The sequence below is a fragment of the Panthera leo genome, chromosome D3 (assembly GCF_018350215.1).
Source record: "Panthera leo isolate Ple1 chromosome D3, P.leo_Ple1_pat1.1, whole genome shotgun sequence".
NCBI lineage: Eukaryota > Metazoa > Chordata > Mammalia > Carnivora > Felidae > Panthera > Panthera leo.
The window spans coordinates 57,338,992-57,361,589 of NC_056690.1; the positions used below are offsets into that span (position 1 = coordinate 57,338,992).

The 22,598-nt window shown below is 35.3% G+C and overlaps 1 protein-coding gene across 7 annotated transcripts in view; it reads right to left on the reverse strand.

The window, feature by feature from the left end:
• RPRD1A (regulation of nuclear pre-mRNA domain containing 1A) overlaps nucleotides 1-22,598 on the reverse strand; it is a 69,780-nt gene that overhangs the window by 34,873 nt on the left and 12,309 nt on the right. For 6 of the 7 annotated variants that reach the window (XR_006195034.1, XR_006195033.1, XR_006195032.1 and 3 more), the window contains exons 2-6: nucleotides 11,290-11,419; nucleotides 8,225-8,331; nucleotides 8,047-8,144; nucleotides 4,971-5,097; nucleotides 4,687-4,862 (exon numbers count right to left, since the gene is read on the reverse strand). Coding sequence is in view for 3 of the 7 variants with exons in the window: in XM_042909574.1 (XP_042765508.1) it covers nucleotides 4,687-4,862; nucleotides 4,971-5,097; nucleotides 8,047-8,144; nucleotides 8,225-8,331; nucleotides 11,290-11,419 (638 nt within the window). In the remaining 4 variants the exon portion in view is untranslated. Of the gene's footprint in view, nucleotides 1-1,385; nucleotides 3,418-4,686; nucleotides 4,863-4,970; nucleotides 5,098-8,046; nucleotides 8,145-8,224; nucleotides 8,332-11,289; nucleotides 11,420-22,598 lie in introns of those variants that run through there. The other variant, XM_042909575.1, reaches the window with a different exon arrangement.

Below are 22,598 nucleotides of genomic sequence, written 5' to 3' on the forward strand. Positions count from 1 at the left end.
AACAATAAATGTCTCAGGTAAAACAAAATTTTTCTTAAGCATTTAAAAAATGAAAATTAGGTTAAGCATCGGGGGGCTCAATCCCCCAAACCTTGAGATAACGACCTGAGCTAAAATCAAGAGTTGGACAATTGATCAACTGAGCCACCCAGGTGCCCGAGAAAATAAAGTTTTATGAAATTAAATACTTTTGAAAATCCAGGAAAATACCATCTAGCAGATAGAGGGGAAGGATAACAAGAGTAAACAGTACATTCAGAAACAGGTGAAAGGCCAAGTAAATTAAGAAACATCTACTTAGCAAAATGGCATGAGAAATATCAAGTATGAAAGCTATTAAATATGTATAAAGTGGAAAGAAAGTAAAAATTCATGTATACAATAATCATTATTTAAATTATAGATACAAACAATACCAAAAATAATACAAACAAAAATCTGCATAAGTAAAGGTGGGTAAGACAAATTGGCCAATAGAATAGAAAAGGGACTAACTACATTCCCATGTGTACACACACACACACACACACACACACACACGAATTAAGTATAACAGAAATGGCACTTCACAACATAATAAGAGACAGACTGAGTCATTGATTAATCATTAATACATGACAAGGGACATTCACTATCACTTTCAATTAGATCTCTATGTCACATCATAAACAAAAAAAAATCCTAATGGATAAAAATATTAGGGGAAAAAACAAAGAAAAATAGCAAAGTATTTTTACAGTAATGAATTAAGAAGACCACCTTAACTATATCCAGAAAGCCCAAAATCTACAAAAACAAAGACAAATATTAACATACAAACTTAGAACCAAAGAGAAAAGTAGTTAAAGGATATAGGAAATTTGAAATGGAAAAAAATGGCTAGATTTTTTTTTTTTTTTTTTTTTTTTTTTAAGTAGGCTTCATGCCTGACACTGCTTCATGCCCATCACAGGACCCAAACTCACGACCCTGAAATCAAGAGTCAGATGCTCAAGCAACTGAGCCACCCAGGCGCCGGGCAAGAAATATTTTTAAAAGATGACCAATCTGAGTGAACAAAAAAATAATTTTTAAAGTATCAGATATGCAAAAATTTAAAAGATCACCGATAGTAAGTGCTAGGTTACACAGGAAAAGATGTACTCCTACGATACGGAGTTTAAAAAGGCAGAACCTGGGGCACCTGGATAACTCAGCTGGTTAAGTGTCCGACTTCAGCTCAGAGCCTGGAGCCTGCTCCGGATTCTGTGTCTCCCTCTCTCTCTCTCCCTCCCCCGCTCACACTCTTGTCTTTCTCTCAGAAATAAACATTAAAAAAAAAAAAAAAAAAGGCAGAGCCTTTACACCTGAAACTAATATAACACTGCATCAACTATATTCACACATACATACATACATAAATAGATGCAGCACAAAAAAATTTAAAAAATTAAAACGGCAGAACGCTTTGGTGGGCTTGAGTATACGGTCAACACTTAAACATACATTCCCTTGGACCCAGATTATTTTATTCTGCTTCTAAGAATCAATCCCACAGATATACCTGCACAACTATACAGGCCTGATCACCAGGATGGGATGTTCTCTGCAGCACTATATATAATGCACAAAACTAATAAAAGCAACTCAGTGGCTGCAATCTAACACCATGAGAAGAGGGACAGACTTAAATAAACAACATTCATACAACTAATATTATGCCTCATTTTTAAAAATGAGCTAAATAAGAATATACTGATGTAAGACTGCAAAAGATAAACACAGTCCTCTATGAAGTCCATCCTGACTTCCAAACTTTAGAACTACAATTTAAGAGCCATCAATCGAATTGTGATTTCCAATTTTCTATGTAAAACTACTCCATAAACTAGACAATTTTCTATGGAATCCTAGCACACTGTCAGTGTACAATGACATGATAGGGATTTGATAAAAGCATGTTTTCTTATACTGACTGCATCATGAAAAAGAATCCAAAATTGAGCATCAAAGACATTACCTTACTGAATGTGAAAGAATTTCTGATCTCTGTATTTTTCCCTCTCCAACAGTATCAAAATCAAAATGTCACTTTACGTTTCCTATCCATGAATGCCTTCCAAAATAAGCTAGGTGAACAAAAGTTAATGCAATAATTTTAACTTCTAAATGGTGAAATATGATTTCTACAACAATCTATGACATGTATTTTATAAATACAAATTAGATTAATAGTGCATTTAGACAGTAATCTGCTTAATAACCAGCTAAAGTTCCAAAAATGATTCATAATACCCAAAATTTTTAAAAACACTTCATCTTTTCATTCATTACAAATGCTTTAACAGCAACCTCCTTAAAAAACATGAAATAGACAGTCCCTGAACTGATACTTTAAATTTTTGTTCCATTTAAAGAAAAAAAAAAACCAAAAAACGAAAAACCAATGAGTCATCAATACCTGGTCAATGACAGGTGATGCTCAAAGATGCAGATAACTGAAAACTGTTTGATGACATCACAGCTTACATGGGAAGCATAAATCTTGACCTCTCTGTCTCAACTTCAAAGTGATGCCACCTACTTGACACAAAAAATGTCTAAATATCTAAAATCATTTCCATAATCTTCTGAGAAAGAAATCAGTTATAAATGATAATTTACAGAGGTTCTGTGGAATGACTTCCTGATTTATCAGAGATCTAAATTTTTTTTTACTTGTAAAAACATGTTTAGCATAATTTAGGTCGTCTCTTTTTACTATGATAATATCCACGCTGAAAAACAAAAACGTTCCTAGAATACTTTAAGACAGTGATTTCTCTGAAGAGTAGATTCCTCTGAAGAGAGAGGAAGCAGAAAGAACTGGATAGGGTTTCAGTTTTTGCTTTGATCTTACATTTCTTTAAGTAAAACCTGGAAGCAAATGTGTCTTTTGGAGGCGGAGTCCCTGGGTTCTTAACAATTTACAATCTCTTTGTGACCTTGGGCAAGTTATGTAATTTCCCTGTGCCTCAGTTTCTTTACCTGTAAAGTGGGGATAAATCTTCCTGCTATGTAGGATTACATGAGCTGACAGATGTGACATGCTTACAATAGCACCTGACACATGGTAAATGTTACTGTTACTGTTATCATCAACCTCATCACCAGAACTATCAACTACACAATCTAGCTTAAAGGAACTGGGAAAAGAGGTAACTGGAGGGTGACATCTGATCTATTCCTACACTTACATTTCAAACATAAATTCTATTTTTGTAACCAGTAATAAATAACCAACTTAAGTGAAAAAGCATACAGTAGAAAAGCAAAGTTTCAGTCTTAAATCTTCAAAAACATGAGACGATACAGGCTTTGGAGTTTGATATTTATTTTTAGCAGGAAGAATATGCTAATGATGATGACATCGTTAGAAGATACGCCCATGTCCAATACCTGCAACAGAAGCTCAATAGAAGTTAAAGAAACCATACCAAAAGACTAAAGACAAGAATTGCACATTACTTACCCTTAATCTGCTAACAGTAAAACAAGTACAGTAGGTTTAAGACAAGTTGCATCACAAGATCAAAACTGGCAAGTTACGTATCACATGTATCTTTTTAAAACTGTTTACCTTTTCCTTTTTATGTACAATTGGGAAACCTTTCTAAAGGTGGAGCATGGTGCTAACAACTTTGCTCCACACTGAAAAGGGGTAATGCTAAACGAAGAGCTGAGAATTTGGGGTGGGAAAGCTCTTGATCAAACAGCAGGTCTCACAAGTAGAAGGGACAATCCTCTTTGGCATAGAGACTGCTAAAACAAGACCACTACTAAAAGCAACTTAATAAAGGCAGTATCCTAACAGACCTACAAATTTACAGAGGACGGTTTAAATAAAGGGATCCAGACAAGTTAGAAATTCTATTACATCGAATTACAATAGGAAATTGCTACAGCAATAAACAATTTAAACAAGAACTGGTCAAAAAAGATTCTTAAAAAAAACAAAAACAAAAACAAATCTGGCCCATCTACCCAACAACAGCTACTCTGCTCAAAGAAAATATGAGAATGTTTCTTTTTTCACCCTGCACCTCCAGATTCATCAACTGTAGCAATCACCATTTAATTTAAAGGAGCGACTTTCTACCTAAGGGTGTGTATGAGCCAGGAGTGAGGTGGCAATATGTTAAGCATCAGAATCAGGGATGGAACAAAAGAGTAACTTGAAGACTGACTTTGTGAACAAAACTGATGAATTGTTCAGGGACTGGGAGAGGGGACTAGCATACCCACAACAAATTCTATGCCAGAAAAACTCTTTTTATTTCTTAACTGTATACCTAAAAGCCTGCATGTACTCTAAACAGGAATTCAATAAATCCAACCATAATTTACTATAGATGACACCAGACTTCATACTAACTGCTATTTTCCCACTAGTTTTGTTCTTGAAGAGTTTAAACTCTTATGATGAATTACTATTACTGGGATTTCACATCAATAATTTTAAAAAGCAGCCCGTTTCTGTAATTCCACATTTCTAAGTTTACTTAGGTTGACTTGGTTCAAGTAGAAAGAAGCCCTTTCCTGCAAGGAGAAGCTTACCTGGGCCACTGTCTAAAAATATGCAAAACGTACAGGAACAGAAATATTTTGAAATTCCTACCAAAAAATAAATTAAGCAAATAAGCACTAAAGAAGGAAAAGGTTACGCACTTCCAATTTATGCTCTTTCTCTGCAAGGGCTTCCTTTTGACAACGAAGAAAATCTGCTAACATTCGAGTGAGTTGCTTCCTATCATCTATTTCAGCCGCCAATCTGCCATTGTAATCTGCCAGCAACATACAAGCATCCTCTACCATTTTAGAAAGCCTTTCTCCAGATTCTTTATCTAAGAAAAGCACAGAATAATAGAATTATTACACAACAAAAACAATGCCATATGCCGTTCCCTCACCCTGACTTCCAAAAAGTTCCAGATCACATTTTCTTTTCTTACCTGTTATTTTATCTAGTAGGGATACTTCTTGGACTTCAACAGGCAAAGACGCTATCCTCTGATGAACTGCTGCATCACCTGAAGCTGCATTCTCTAGATCTTGTAATGCTCTAACAAGATCTAGAGTCTAAAAAGTTACACAACTTTAGAACCAAAATAAATGAAGCTTAAACAAACACAAAAGACCTCAATTTTATTTCATATTCCTTTATCCTTACGGGCTATATACTTGTTTAAAGTTTCAAGTATAAACTGCTTTTAAAGATAGTCCATTTCTTTTATATATTAAGAAAAAGAAACTATACTATGTTAGGCATTGGAAATATATAAATTGGAAACTAAAATAAGACATGGCCCTCAGCTTTGAAGAAGTCATACTCAAGCAATGGAGACAGTGTAAAAATAATTACTGGGCTCTGAAAGTGACATGGTTGATTTATATGCCAAATACATACAGTGGTAGAAGGGAAAGCAGGCTATAACTTCAACCTAGACGTTACACGTTTTACATATGACATATTCATTATATTATTATACATGAGAATTTTTAATACTATATTAGATATTGAGGGAAGGAGGATACAAATCATGTTCTACTACAACACAGAAGGGTCTCACAAAGTCTATTTCTAAATGATGTACTTAAAGCACAAAAGCAATGTAGTTTTGGAATATGTTCAAATATGGTTATCTTCAACTATCCTACAGTTTGCTAATAAGATCATTAAGAGATCACAAAATTCCATATATCTGACGGCTAATACTTATATAACACTTAACCAATGTAAAAATTATTTTATCATTAGAATATTTACTTATACTGTTTTCATATAAGATATAATTAGGAAGAAAGGGCAAGTCTTTGCTGATAATTTCACAATTCATAATATTTATAAATTTACTCCAAAGAAAAACGAATATTTTATTTTTACTGGTTTCCATCCCCATCCACCTCCTTTTTTTTTTTTTTTTTAATCTCTAAGACTAGTTCCTGGAACAGTAGGAAATTATACACACACTTGAAAAATATAGGATATAACCAATTCTGTGAATACATTGAGATGACACTGATAGATAGTTACTGATTTTTCTTTAAGCTATTCTCTGACCAAAAAAAAAAAAATGCTATCACTGGGGTCTAGCACACAGTAGATGATCCAGCATGATAACAATGAATGACGCCTAATAAATATACTATCCCATGTATGCTTTTAATTCATTACTATGTTTTTAAAATTCTAATATTTTACAAAATAATTTTGTTATAAGATACATCCCCCCTACAAATGAAAGTGAGCTTCCCCCTACAAATGAAAGTGAGCTTAAGAGCAATGACGATTATCATGAAGCTTTTTTTCTCATGGGCCCCAATTAACTTTTATATTGTCATTTCTTAATCAGTCCTAGAAAGTTCTAAAGCTTTCTGAAGTTCTGAAAAGTCATCTGGCTTTATGGTCCCGATACGCATGCTTTCATCTCACATTCACATTCCCACATGAGTTAATTCTAAGTTTCTAGTGCTGGGTCAAAGATCAGACAAAAAAGCACAGTTGTCTGAAAACAACACTAGCCTACAACTTTCTAATAGAGGAGAATGAAATGAGTTCAAGCGGATCCTACGAAGAGAAATTTTAGTCATTCTTATAAAGAATGACACAAAATGGTAACTACAAAGCTGAACCACTGAAAATTAAGCAGTACAACTAATCTGAAAATAGTCATCATAAAATGAAAAGCAACAGTGTTTTATTTAAGTACTAGATACTCCTAAGAAGTACAACTGGAGTTAGTCTGTCATCAGGGAGAATAAAAAAGGATCAGACTCTGTATCTAAAACTCAGATAAAATACTGTTCATGGAATCATAAAAGGGCTTGTTGCACAAAGTGCTTTGTCTTAAATTATTACCAAATAGAAAAAAATATACACCTTAAGGTTTGGTTGTTTAAAACATTATGTTCTTATTACTTTTTTATTCAAGCTCTTGTCCCTGGTGATCATATGGGCTTCAGTACCTCCTATCAATGAGTGAACAGGTAGTTTGGTTCAGGTCCCAGCTGAGCACCTTGGTCAGATTCTTTCTGCCTCCCCAGTACTACTATGAATATACACACAAAGTTCTAGGCAGTGATTGGTTCTATCTTTCTTTCTAGCTCCTTTCACTGGGGAAAGAGTTTCAACCAGCCTCTGGTTGCATGCAGTGAATTCAGGTCCAGTCCTCCAACTCCCATGGAGCACTGTGAGTTCTTATTACCCTACAGGATACTTATTTCTGGAAATCCATGTCTGTTTCCTGACCAAAGCTCAGAAAAACCAGGCTCTGGCCCACATATTGAATTGTGCTTCTGTACCATTTCTAGTCCACAAAGATATTTACCTTGTTTTATGAGTATGGCTATGTCTTCATTTTCTCCTTTTAAATTTTATCTGTCCCTCCTATATGTTTGAAACATAGAAGGAGGAAGCTTTAACACTCAATGCCCACATAATTAAAAGTTAAAAATGTTTTTCTGGAATCATTTGATGGCTAAGGAATGCTATACTGTACCAACCTGGGAGGACATGGGGTATTAAGATAATAACTCTAATCTGTCTTATTTTACCATGGAACTATATGGTTCTATATAGTTACATAGAACTGTATGAGTACATGCTTGCTGCTATAACACTCATTTTTACATGTTTAAAAGCAAAAATACAGTAAAGGGCAGTTGTATATCTCTAAGAATGGCATTCTCAGTGTACTTAAATCATACAACAAAGGGTCTTATCATACAATGTTTTATTTATTTAAAAGGAAACTATTTAAGTGACAGATATCTCACCAGACCTAATCATACTTAGCAATCAGATAACCTCTTTCTATGTAAAATATAACTGCCTAATATAAAACATACAACATACTATAATAAACATAAGCAATCTGTTAATCAGAAGAGATATTCACAAGGCTTCTTTCTTGCACTCAGAATTATAATAAAAGTCCATTTATATTAGTAAAACCTCAAAATTAATAAAGCTTAGTGGCCACATGAAGTAATAGTAACACAACTCCCTTAACAGAGAAAAACTTCTACCTGTGGTGGTTCACTTGGAGATCCCAGAGAGGAACAGTTTTCATTTTCATCCACCTTTATCTGTTCATAAGTTCGCTTCCTAGGCTTCTTATCGCCATCTGAATTGAAAGAACATCAAAAGTTTTAATGAAAGGAAACATTTTAATGGAGAGATCACGATAAAAGATTACACACTTACACAGAGCTTGCTTAAGTTGTTCTAACACATCATTCTCATAAACAGACCTTTCTTCCCAAATAGATAATACCCTTCCAAGGTGCTTCTTACAACTTTCATCAGTTTCACTAAAGAAAAAATAAAAATATTAACAATTAACAGTGTTACTGAAAAGGCAATGGTGATTTAAAATACAGTCAGACATTCATTCTCTGAGAAAAAGCAGTCCAAATTTTTACTGAGCACGACTATGCGATCAGAAGTTCAGTGAAGTGATCAAGACAGACATACTCCCAGCTTCCTTTAAAAGTTTACAGACATTTTTGTTTAAGATTTTATTTTTAGGTAATCTCTACACCCAACATAGGGCTCAAACTTACAACCCTGAGATCAATAGTCACACGCTCTGTCAACTAAGCCAGCCAGGTGCTCCCAGACATCTTAATAAACAAAAAATTACCAAAAAAAGTGCTTGTACAAGCTACAGGTGTTTATAGAGAAGATGCCCTTAACTTAATGGCGGCTGATTATGAGGCCAAGAAGATTTCAAATAGGTGATTTTTAAATTTATTTAACAAATATTTATTGATCAAGGCACTATCTTTGACACTGGAGACACAAATGGAGCTTTAATGGCAGCTGTTATTTACAAGTGCCACAAAAAAGAACCAAGTATTAAAGAGAAGCATCATGCAGAGATCTGGCCCAGTTCAAGAGAGATTAGAAAAGGTATCTGAGCAAGCGGTATTTGAGATCTGAGGACTGGAACATCAAGGAAGTGGCAAACAGACTACTCCCAACCACGTCCTACTGCCTTCATCACTACCACTGCAGACTGAACTGCTATTACCTCTTGTCTGGATTTTTAAAGTCTTCTCATTGGTGTCCTCAGCTCTTACTCTTCACTCTATGCTCTACTATTGTAAATCAAATCATAATGCTCTTGAATCTGCTAAGAGCTATCAATCATACCAAAAATAAAACCAAAAAGCCTTATCCCAGACCATAAGGTAGATATGTTCTGCTTTCTGGCTACTTCTCAGTCCACATTCCCTTAATACCTTCTGCCATACAATTCTCCCTGCTGATGCTCAAACATGCCCAGCACACAACTGTCTCATTGTTTCTGCCAAGTATTCCCTCTACCTAGAATCCTTGTCTTTTAGATGCTCAAGTGTCTCATTTTATCCTTTCCTTCAAATGCCACCTCTCCAAAATAGTCACTCTTTATCTCATGAGATAAAGTTCTCATGAGCACTGTCATACTCTCTAGTTCTTCCTTACTTTGCATCTTCACATTACTTATCTACTGGCATAATATATATTCATCTGTCCACCTAGTTACTACTTTGGTCATCAACTGAAATGTAAGCTCCACTAGGACAGAACTTTATCTTATTCACTACTGTATCGTCAGGGCTAGCACACAGTAGGCAGTCAAGAAATATTTTATTGAATTCCTTGGGAGAGGCAACATATATAAAAGCCTTAAGGGAGAAAGAATTTAAAGAGGTTCAGTTAGCTTCAACTGTGGACTATAAAGCGTGTGTGTGTGTGGAAGGAACGTGAGACATGTGTCTGAAGATGTAGACAGGGCCATGAAGAAGCATCATCACCTTAAGTCCTGCTCAGGACTTCAGCCTTGATCTCTGGGATCAAGTTTTGAGAACTCAAAGGCAAGGGAGTGTTATGATCAGCTCTGCAACTGTGGCTAGTTTCCTAAATGGATTAAACAACACTAGAGGTTCTTGCAAATTATATAGAAATGACATTATGGAAAAAATCTAAACTGTGGGAACTATATATACTACATGGATAAGGGGAGTGAAAGAGAAAGGAGAATGTGATACACTATAAATTACACTATCAAAGAAAGTTTAAGATGACACCTAGTTTCTCATATGGGCATCCAGATAGACAGAGTTGCCATTCACTGGGTGAAACCTGAAGGAGGAGCAAGTCTGACAGGGCGCAGTGACGTGAATTCAATATGAGACAGAGTCCATCGGAGATGTCTGGAAGCATACAACTAGAAATTCCTTAGGCAATTAGACACACAGGTCTAAAAACACATCCAGTGGCCCCTGGATGGCTCAGTCAGTTAAGCGTCCAACTTCGGCTCCGGTCTTGATCTCACAGTTAATTGAGTTATTAGGGTGTGTAATAACTAAATATATGCAGTGTATGAAATCACCCAAAGGTCAAGCGAAGAATATGACCATAGGAAGAGGGACTAGGACTGAACTCTTAAAAAATGGCAACATCTGAAAAGATGGTAAGATAGTATCTAAATTGAAAGATAAATAATATTCATTTAAGAAAGTAACATATGGTAGTATTTCATACACTGTAATTTTTAAAAAATGCATCCACTATGACTGAAGTTTTTGGGCATGTGGTGAGCATATTTTCATCCTTAAATCATTCAACACAGATCTTCACTTACCACTGAATTCTGTAATTTAGACTGATTTAACAGTCTACCCCAATAATGTTTACCCAGAAATCTACCAAATATTTGCGTATGTTTGGAAATAAGCATTTAAAAAGAGCATAAGCCAAAGCACCAACTTTTACCCTTAGAACTTTTCTGTAGCAAAATTTTTCAACAGGCTTATAATTATTCTAAATAAATTCCTGTACTTCCAAAACACTTTGAAGTATTATCATATATACCCAAACACTAAAAAAACTTTCAAATTATATGCAAGTAAAGGGTACAACGTTTATCCAGAAATAATACCTGGAAAACAGACAGCTTTATAAGCACACAAATTTTCAATTCAATACTCATTCAATCTTAATGAAGTCCATTCCAAAATGGCAGTTGCTTTTTTTGGTCTCTTAAAGGAAAATTGTTAATTCAAGTACTCCAAAAGCCTACCACTTTGTGACAGTTCAAAAATTTTCCTTTACAGAAAGTATTTAACACATTTACAAATGCCATTTATAGTTAAGTCTTTTCAAATGAAAATTTCAAAGAAATACATTCTCTGTTTTTTGTTTGAATGGCTTACAGTAAATTTTAACAAAAGGACATATTATGCATTTAAAACATTACCAAGTACCCAAAACAATTATCATACCTTGAAACATGTTTAAAAGCCTCCACTATAACTGGCGCAAAATCTTTTGTAAACTCCGGCCCCTTCCTTTTGCTGTTCTGAATGACATCATTGGCTAGGTAGAGAAAAGTAAGCTTCCTGTTTGGTTTGGCTGAAAAATAAAAAAATTTAAAAATCTACTTAAAATATCCTCATTTAAGTTAGACAAACATTCTCAATATCTGAATGAAGCAGTTTGAGAACTACAACATGGCTACTAACCTTTATGTAATATATTCAACTCTAGCTTCTCATTCTACTACCAAAGTCACAATTCTTTACCTCACTAGGTTTCTATAATTTCTGGAGATGGATCATGTGAGGAAAAAAGAGGACTCAAGAGGCAGAGAAAATCAATAATTAATCTGCTTCCTTGCACTTTTACCAAACTGCCCAAAATACTTACCCTTGATTCCTAGTCTTATCACAATTCCCAAATTAATAGTTTTATACACTGAATCCTCATGTCTGTAAAACTGCATCTCTGTAACTCTATCTGTACTAAATTTTGCTAAAACTATTAAACACTACCTGAAATAAAGCTTATTTAAAGTAAGATGGGACGCCTGGGTGGCTCATTGGTTAAGCATCTGACTTTGGCTCAGAAGTCATGATCTCATGATGTGTGGGTTCAAGCCCTCCATCAGGCTCTGTGCTGACAGTTTGGAGCCTGGGGCCTGCTTCAGATTCTGTGTGTCCCTCTCTCTGACCCTCCCCCGCTCATGCTCTGTCTCCCTCTCCCTCAAGAATAAATAAACATTTTTTAAAAAATAAAATAAAGTAAGATGGCAACTGGTACCATTAAAATGGTACCCTAAATCTTGAATTTGAATGTTTTAATACCCACGTTGACTTTACAGTCGATCATTAAGTTACTGTGAAACAAGAGTACAAAACGTAAAATAGGTTGAAAGAAACATCACTTCAATAATTATGGATTTTTTGTTCATGAAATAAATATTTCCCAAGCTAACAGACTAAATGTTAGAGAGACCAAATGGGCAGTTTAGATTTTCTCCTGCTTTGAATTACATGACCTTAAATAACCGAATTCATCTTGACAAAAATATGTCCCTACTCACTATATTCTGTGGGAGTAGTCATCCTTCTAAAAAGAACAGAAAAGATTTCAACAATTATGGGCCAGAATACATTTTTACTGGTTACAAGGTTAAGTGGCTTATTATTAAGTATGACTCAAATAAGAGTCTTACAAATGGGTAAAATTTAGTTAGTTGAACATAATCTTTTGTACTATTTTCATAACGTAATTTTATTAGAATTAAATCTAAATTATTCAAAGTTGTACCATCATATTCAGAAACACTGTACTTTGTGGCATCCACATTCAATGATGGAGGAAACTTCTGGTCAGGAATGATAATCCAGTGCACCATTAATGTGGCCACTTACTGGTTTTAAGACAAAAACAGGCAGGCTATATTTGGTCCTCTAGATTTGAGTATTCAGTTTAAGTGTTCAATGAATTAAAAGCCATTTCTGAGTTCACATCTTTCTTGAGGGGAAACTAGTAACACGATCTTACAAGAAACTAAAATACTGAGTTAGAGATGACCAGACTTTACAAACCTATGCTATCCGCTGCAGAATCTTGTTTGCCTATCTAAAGATGTGGCCCCACACTTTTCATGTTTTTCAAAGTCTTGGAATAGAATAGAGATATGAAAGAGATGGCAATAACAAAGACCAACTTCTGATTTGTTTTTGGCTTGTCTGGTTAGATAAACTATACAGTGTAACCGGTGAAGATACTAGGACCTTTTCCCATGAAGATGACAATAATGTCAACTTTCCCAATATTCAACCCTATTTTTTTTTTTTTTTTTTACCTAACTCTGCCCAAAGAAAATCTTACCCAAAGGAAAGGTTAATATTACTTAATCCAAGTATTTGCCTTCTCAGCATCAAAATGATTTTAAAAATTCAAATTTGTGTTATTACCCAATTGGGAGCATCTGCAGTACTTTGAATGGGTACCTGAACCAATGGGCTCCTTTTCCTAAATAACAGTAACATTCAGCAAACTTTTACTATGTGTTACACACTACGCTAGGCACTTTACGTATAATTTACATTTAATACCTAATTTAATCCAAGGAATGTGAGGTACCATTATTACCTTCATTTGGCAGTTTAACAAATTGGCATCAAAAGGGTTAATTGCCCACAGTGAAATATCCAGGAAGGGATCAGCCAGGATTTGAATCCAAAGTCCAACACCCAAGCTTCCCTCTTAATAACTGGACTATGCCTCTCATGACTATGTTATAAATGAAAGAGAATGTTACCTTTGGAAAAGATCAAGGAGCAACTCAATCAAAGTATTTTAAAATGTTAGCAGCATTATTCACAACAGCAAAAGGTAGAAACAACCCAAGTATCCACGGACAGATAAATGAACAAAATGTGGTACATCAATACAAATGGAATATTATTCAGCCTTAAAAAGAAAGGATCCTGGGGCGCCTGGGTGGCTCAGTCAGTTAAGCAGCCGACTTCAGGTCATGATCTCGCGGTTCACGAGTTCAAGCCCCGCGTTGGGCCCTGTGCTGATAGCTCAGAGCCTGGAGCCTGCTTCAGATTCTGTGTCTCCCTCTCTCTCTCTGTCCCTCCCCTGCTCAAGCTGTGTCTCTGTGTCAAAAACAAATAAACATTAAAAAAAAATTTTTAAGAAAGAAAGAAAGAGAAAGAAAAAAGAAAGAAAGAGAAAGAAAGAAAGAAAAGAAAAAGAAAGAAAGAAGAAAGGACATCCTGACACAGGCTACAACATGAATGAACCTAGAGGATATTACGTTAAGTGAAACAAGTCAGTCACAAAAAGACAAATACTGTATGGTCCCGCTATATGAAGTACCTAGAATAGTTAAATTCAGAGACAGAGAGTACAATGGTTATTGCCAGGGGCTGGGGGAAGAAAGGCATAGAGAGTTACTGTTTAATAGGTATAGAGTTCCAGCTTGGTAAGATGAGAAGTTCCAGTTTTGGAAATGGATCGTGATGATGGTTTCATAACAGTGTGAATGTACTTAATACCAATAAACCAAACACTTAGAAATGGTTAAAATGGTAACTTCTGTTATGGGTACTTTACTATGCAAATTAAAAAATGTGTATTTGACAGTATTTTTTAAATCCATGGGCTACCATCTCTTAAAATTAATGCAGAAAAGTTACTACAATATACATTAAAGCAAAAATTCACAAGATTTCAAACTGCAGTTCCCAGTGTATTCCAAAAACAAACCATACCAGGAGCGTGGATTTGGTATGGGGTACAAATATCAAGACATTATTTTCATTTTGTTTCCCTTGTGGAATCCAGGCTAAAATATGAGACATACCTAGAAACTGCTGTAATGTATACTCTTTTCCAAGTTTTCAGTGAAAAAATTTACTTTCATTTAAAGCTAGGTGTACCTTTATGTAGAGCAAATTAAACTAAAGGAACTAATCAAAACAAGCAATTCCAGAAGAAAATTACAAAAATGACTTTCAAGTGAATTTTGATAATTTGAAAATAACAGGGCCATAAATTTTTATTAAGGCATACAAAATTAACAGCAAGAGCAACAAACCATTTCATAATTCCTTAAAGAAAAACTGTTGACAATAAGGCTTAAAACCAAGTCTGATCTAGTCACTTCCTTTATTTCTACTGTCACAGGGCTCCTTATTTTCCAAATCTTCCATTCAATTTAAATAGTGTCCCATGCTGGGCACAGATCAAAAATAACCTTTCCTATTCAATCAAGAGCTTGTAAGCTCTATATAAACTGGTACGTGATACGTCACATCACTAAAAATGTAAGTTCTCTTTCTTTATTCCTTCTCTCCGACAATGTATCACACAAACACTGGAAACAATCTTAAATACAATATTATGTCCCAGTGTATCTGTATGTGTCTGTACTGCTATATTTGCACCAATAAAGTATAAGCAATTAAAGACCGATCAATATTTATATTGTGAAGAACCATTTTCTTCTATCTCACCTGTCTGAACTGTGAATTTTAAGCTACTATGGGTATTAAGTATAGCCCCTTTTCCTCAGACCTTGTATGTAAATAGGTACATCAAAACAAACAAATAAAAATAATAAAATCTGGCCAATATGTGAGGACATAATATTACCTAAAATGTTAAGCATATCCCCTAAAGGGCAATACAAGTTCAGTTCGTCACACAAGTAAGAAAGAGTTACATAATTCACATAATTCAAATGAAAAAAAAGATCAACTACAAGGCTTCAAAAAGAAGAGTCTGGGCTATTAGATAAATATGAAACAAACTTAATTAGTCAAAGTACTACATAAATTTCACCTAGTTTCACTAATTCATAATCAGTTCAGAATTCAGTTTTACTTACTCATAATCAGGAACCAACAACATTACTTATTTTCTTACACTGTACAAACCATATACCTATTCATTTTGACATAATACAGAATATTATAATATAATTTAATCACCCATGTTTTTACAGGGACTGAAATTTAAAATCACAGATAATAATGCCAATAAATACAACAAATAGCTAAAATTTTACTGTGTTACCTATTAACACAAGAACACTTTACAGAGGAAGCCCTATTAATGGGAGAAGCAGCAAAAAAACTGAATAAATGGGTGTCTGGTGACTCAGTGGGTGGAGCATCAGACTTGGCTTCGCCTCAAGTCATTCGTGGGATCACGTGGGGCATTACACTGAGCATGAAGCCTGCTTAAGATTCTCTCTCCGTCTGTCCCTCCCCTGCTCTCATATTCTCTCTCTAAACAAAAAAATAACTGAATACACACACACACACACACACACACACACCAATGAGCATTACTATAGGTCTTACAGAAAGAAATTAGAAGAAAAGCCATTACCTTGAAATAAAATTCTATTAAAGACTTACTACTGACTGTTGGACAGCCTCATTTATTTCCCTGGTAAACTGATTATCACTACAGACTAGAAGACATGCTCATATAGATAAATAGTTGGTTATATGGCAGAAACTAATTTTCTTTGTCACAGAAACTGTATAATCCACAGGTGATTCCTGAATGGATTCTGTCCCAGACAGGACCAGCTGCAGCTGGCTGCTTAACAGCTGAGGTGGGTGAAAAACAAGGTGGATAAAGCCAGCGTATTCCTGCACCATTGCCACAGTGCCTCAGATTTTTGGCAGCCCACCCTTTGCTTTAAAATCCTTCAAAGATTTTCTATTATTCTCCAGATAATATTTTAAATCCTTAATATGAACCAAAGGCCCAAAAATGTCTGTCTCTGCCATCTATACTACTCTCTTCATGCCCAATACAATGCCTCCTCTAACTTCCCCAACTCCTACCCATCCTTTAGACCTCAGTTAATAAGTTCTTCTGGTTTCCCTTGACCACCTAGTACACACAGGTCAGGCAACTCTGATATGCTCTCGGAGCACCCCATACTTTACTTTGAACACTTAATCCCAAAGATATCATTTTTATTTAATCTAATGCTTCCCAACACAACTAAGTTCCATTGAAAGCAACAACTGTCACTCTCATCTACCAATCTATGGAATCAAGCCCAGCAGTCGATTCAAAATTTGTTCAGCTATTTACTAAATAACTTTTGGCCTAGACCTGTGCCTTTAATTATCTGTTCTACTAAGTTGGCTCCTGGTCTTTACCTTGCCCAACATAACAGAAGATGGGAACAAGGAAATAATTAAATCACACTGCTCTCATAAACCTCAACTTCAAATTCAGATTATGAAAGACAAACTTTCTTACAGATCTAGCTAATCTTGCTTATTTTCAATGTATTGAATTCAAATATTTTTATCTCCCCCTCCATTCTAGAGTTCTCACAAATCAATAACCTATAGAAAAATGGGCTAGTATGAATGGAAAGGTCAAAGAAACACAAATACTAAGCAATTAAAACCAACATCATTTTCCACCTATTAAAATGACCAAGATGGAAGTCTGACACTAAAGTTGGCAAAAGCATGAGTAAGATTATCACCTTTAGACAACTTCAGACATTGGTGGTTAATAAATAAATTACTGCAACCTCTCAGAAAAATCATTTGGCAGTATCGATGAAAAATGTAAACACACAATCCCCTGACCCTGCAAATTTCATGTCTAGGAATTTACCCTATGGATATATTCTCATAAATGCACACAGAAATAATTAAGGACACTCATGACAACAACAAGAAAAAGATAACTAAATAAATCATGCTATATCCATATAATCCAATATCCTACAACTGTTCAAAAATGAGATATTTACATACTGATATGCAAAATTATCTCAAACAGACATCTCAGACGTAGTGTTAAGTTATACATATTCACACAAACACAAACACACAACAGACAGACCTACTTTGAGGGAAGACCAAGAAGTAATTTGGGGAGGCGTGTGTGTCAAGAGTTACCAACAACTCATGTGTTGGTATATTAAACAATTAACTTGAACCTACATGCTGAAAACGCCTTTTGGGTAGTGCTGACTCAGTGCTCCTCCACCAATATGACTTTGTCCGGTAGGTGTATTTATCAATGGTCTCTCCTATTTCAATGTTTGGTAAAAACAAACAAACAAACAGGCACACCTCCACCTACACCCAAACAAATGGACATCTTTCCCAGTCTAATAGGTTAAAATCAATTCAAGTTCCTGAAGTAACTTTAAATTTTTTTATTTTGATATATGCAACAAATGAATTTTTTTAAATCTTAAAAAGAACAAACTTCATCCTGAACCATCAGACCACTATAAAGGACACTGTCAAATGGAAGAGTTCTGTTAGAATACACACTATATGGTTTGTTCACATTATGCCACTACAGTAGGATGGAGACTAAAAATTTTTTGCTCCTTTAAGAATAACGTTTTAAAAATAATATTGTGGAATTCTCACAGCCACTGTGGAAAACAATACGGGGGTATTTACCCAAAGAAAACAAAAGCACTAATTCAAAAAGATCTACGCACCCCTATGTTTATTGCAGCATTATTTACAATAGCCAAGATATGGGAGCAACCCAAGTGTTCACTGGTGGATGAGTGGATAAAGATGATGGATACACTATGGAGTATTATTCAGCCATAAAAAAAGGATAAAATCTTGCCATTCGCAACACAGATGGACCCAGAGAGTATACTCCTAAATTAAATAAGTCAGAGAAAGAAAAATACCATATGATTTCACTCATATATGGAATTTAAGAAACAAAGAAAAAAAGAGACAAACACAAAACCAAACTTATAAATACAGAGAACAAACTGATGATTGCCAAGGGGAAGAGAGTGGGTGGGTAGATGAAATAGATAAAAGGGATTAAGAGTACACTTATTTCGATGAGCACAGAGAAATATATAGAATTACTGAATCATCAGACTGTAAACCTGTAACACTGTATGTTAATTATATTTGTATTAAAAAATATATGCACTGACTATTTCCTTATAACTAGGCACTGAAATTTGGTATTTTCCATATTCAATGATTTTATAATTTTATTAGCCAAATCTATTTCCTACAAGACCTCTTGGACCTTATTTAGAAAATCTTTGCACAGTGCAAGACTAGAAATAACTATAAACATGTTTTCCTTACAGGATTCCACAGGTGATTTTTTTTTTCAGTGTTGTATCTTTAACTTTATATATGGTATCAAGTAGAAACCTAAGAATCATTTCATATTCTAGCCTTTTCCGCATGAATTTAAAGTGCTTACTTTACCAAATTAATGATTACCAAATTACTACATAAAATGGGTTTCCTCATAAATCTCTGGTCTGTTCCTTCCACATATATTTTTATTTCTGTTATCAACATCACACTCTTCTACCTTCAGTGCCTTCACAGTCTGTGCACAATACCTCCATTACTGTTTTCCCTTCAAAACTGTCAAAATTCACAAAACAAAAATTAAAAATTGCCTTGGCTGTTCCTCCACATTTACTTTTCCCAATGACCTCTAGATTTAGAGGTCTTTTTTTTTTTTTTTTTAAACCTTTTTATGTTTATTCATTTTTGAAAGACAGAGGGAGACAGAGCACAAGCAGGGGTGGGGTGGAGAGAGAGGGGGACACAGAATCTGAAGAAGGCTCCAGGCTCCAAGCTGTCAGCACAGAGCCCGGTACAGGGCTTGACCTCACGAATAGCAAGCTCATGACCTGAGCCGAAGTCAGATGCTCAACCAACTCAGCCACCCAGGTGCCCCTAGATTTAGAGGTCTTATAAAAGACCTTGCCTTGTAAAATGTCTTGTAAAAGAACACATTTCTTATAAACTGCCCTGAACTTATAAATTAATTTGGGGATAACTGGCCTCTTTGCAATACATTTTTACTTAGCAATTTACATACTACTGTGCTGTTTTAAATTTTACAAGTGTGTGTTTTAAAACAATAAAAAGTAGAACTGTTTAGCAGTTATATTAAAATAAGCTTATTAAAATACTAATACCAGATGCAAACCAGAAAGTATCTTATAATATCTCAGACAAGAAAATACTAGTAAAAATACCAGTAAAACTGATGTGTCCCAGTTCCAATATAAAGACCAGTTTTGTAGGGAACATCTGCTTCCAGGAAGATAAGAGCAGATGTAGTTTTCCCTATTTTTCTTGGAAAGTACAACTATAAATCCTGGGCATTATAACTAAAACAAATATAAGAAGAAAAAAGGCAGCAGACAGGCTAGGGACCTTGCAACCCAAAGAACAATACAAAATGAGCTCTCGGGGTTTTCTTTTTGCCTTTATCTCAAATTGGGAGTTGAAAAAGTCAGCAACCCAGAAATCCTAACAGGTGCAGACATAAAGAGTTCCAACACAAACTTTCTCATTCCAGCCAAAGGACCAAGAAAAGGACAGCCTAGAAAGACAGAAAACTTTCAGACAATAACCAATCTACTCCAGCCAAACATGACAGGGGAAAACCAAAAACACAAAACAGTGCCCCACTCACATCCATACCAGCAAAGGTTAAGTAGGAAACCAGGCTGTGATATAGAGACTAACACCTCTCAAGAGTGGTGTCAGAGAAGGCAAAGTTAGAAAGGCCTGGACTTCCACCCTTACCCAGGGGTAAGAAGGCACTCCCCCTGGGATGTGCCAGTGAAGAGTCAGGATTTTCACCATGGCCCAGCAATACTAACACCACACATTCCTAAACCCCTTACTCTGTGGTGTCAGCCAAACTCTCACTTGCACTCAGCAGTAACAAAGAGTACCTAACCTTCCCCTGATGGGTTAATGTCATAGAAATCCAGATAAAACAGGATTACATAAAGTCCAGAGTTTCAAAACATAATACATACAAAAAATTATGAATCGGGGCACCTGAGTGGCTCAGTCGGTTAAGTGTGTGACTCTTGATTTTGGCCTAGGTCATGATCTCACACTTGTGAGATCAAGCCCTGAGTTGGCTCCAAGTTGGGCATGGAGCCTGTTTGAGATTCTCCCTCTCTCCCTCCCTCTCCCCTTCCTCCACTCCTCCCATTTGCACAGGCACGCACCTTCTCTTAAAAAGAAAAGTATGAATCAATCAAATATCACTCATTATACCAAGAACCAGGGGGATGTGAAACTGAATGAAAAAGGACAATCAATAGATGCTAACGCCACAATGACAAAGGTATGAGAATTATTTTAAGGTATCCATCATAAGAACACTTCAATTAACATATGCAAATAAACTGAACAGACATCGTATCAAAATTTGTGGGATAAAGCTGAAGCAGGGCTGAGAAACTTTTAGCACTAAATGCATATAATGGAAAAAATGAACAAGTCCCAAATCACTAATCTAAACTCTCACCTCAAAAACACAGAATAATAAGAGCAAAATTAACCCAAGGAAACAGAATGGGGAAATAAAAGTAAAAGCAGAAATTAATGAAACTGAAAAGAAAACTAGAGGGAAAAAAAATCAGTGAAACAAAGAGCTATTTTCTCCACCAGTTTTATTGAGATTTAATTGACATACATCATTGTACATCAAGTTTAAGGTGTGTTGCACAATGGATGGACTTGTACTGTGAAATGCTTACTACAATAAGTTTTAACATCCATCATCACATACAGTTGCAAAAAAAATATTTTTTCTCCATAGGATGAGAACTCTTAGGACTTACTCTTAATAACTTTGATTTATATAACACAGCAAGGTTAATTACAGTCACCATGTTGTACATTATATCCCTAGTACTTATTTACCTTGTAACTGGAAGTTTGTACCTTTTGATCATCTCCTTACAATGCCCCTTCCCACATTCCCACCTGTGGTAACCACGCCCCGAATGATCTCTTTTTGCTGAATCTGGGTTTGTTTGTTAACATATAAATAAGATCATATAGTATTTGTCTTTCTCTGACTTATCTCACTTAGCATAAAGCCCTCCAGGTCCATCCATGTTACAAGAGGCAGCATTTCCTCATTTTTTATGGATGAATAATATTCTATTGTGTATATATAAAACAATTTGTTTATCCATTCATCTGATGATAAACACTTAGGTAGTTTCCTTGTCTTGGCGATTGTAAATAATGCTGATATTATTAACATGGGGGTGCAGACAGCTTTTCAAGTTGGCATTTTCATTTCCTTTGGATATATTCCAGAAGGGGAACTGATGTGTCATATGGCAGTTTTATTTTTTAAGTTTTAAATCTATTTTAATTCCAATTTTAATTTTCTTTCTTTCAAAAAAAATTTTTAACGTTTATTTTTGAGAAAAAGAAAGTGCGCGCAGGAGAGGGGCAGAGAGAGAGGGAGACACAGAACCTGAAGCAGACTCCAGGCTCTGAGCTGTCAGGACAAAGCCCGATGAGGGACTTGAACTCATGAGTGGTGAGATCATGACCTGAGCTGAAGTCAGATGCTTAACCAACTGAGCCACCCAGGCACCCCTCCAATTTTAATTATTTAATTTATTTTTAATTCCATAGTAACTGTACCAGATTATAATCCCACCAACAGGACACAAGGGTTCCCTTTCCTCCACATCCTCTCCATCATTTCTCTTTTTGATGATGGCCATTCTAACAAGTGTAAGGTGATATCTCATTGTGGTTTTGAGTTGCATTTTCCTAATGATTAGTAATGTTGAGCATCAAAGAGCTGCTTCCTTGAAAATATGAATTCAAATGATAAACTTCTACCAAGAATGACAAAGGAAAAAAGGGAAAACACAAATTTTCAATATGAGGATTACCACTGGTATTGAAAGGACAATTAGGATAGTAAGGGCAAACAATGAAAAACCCTGGAC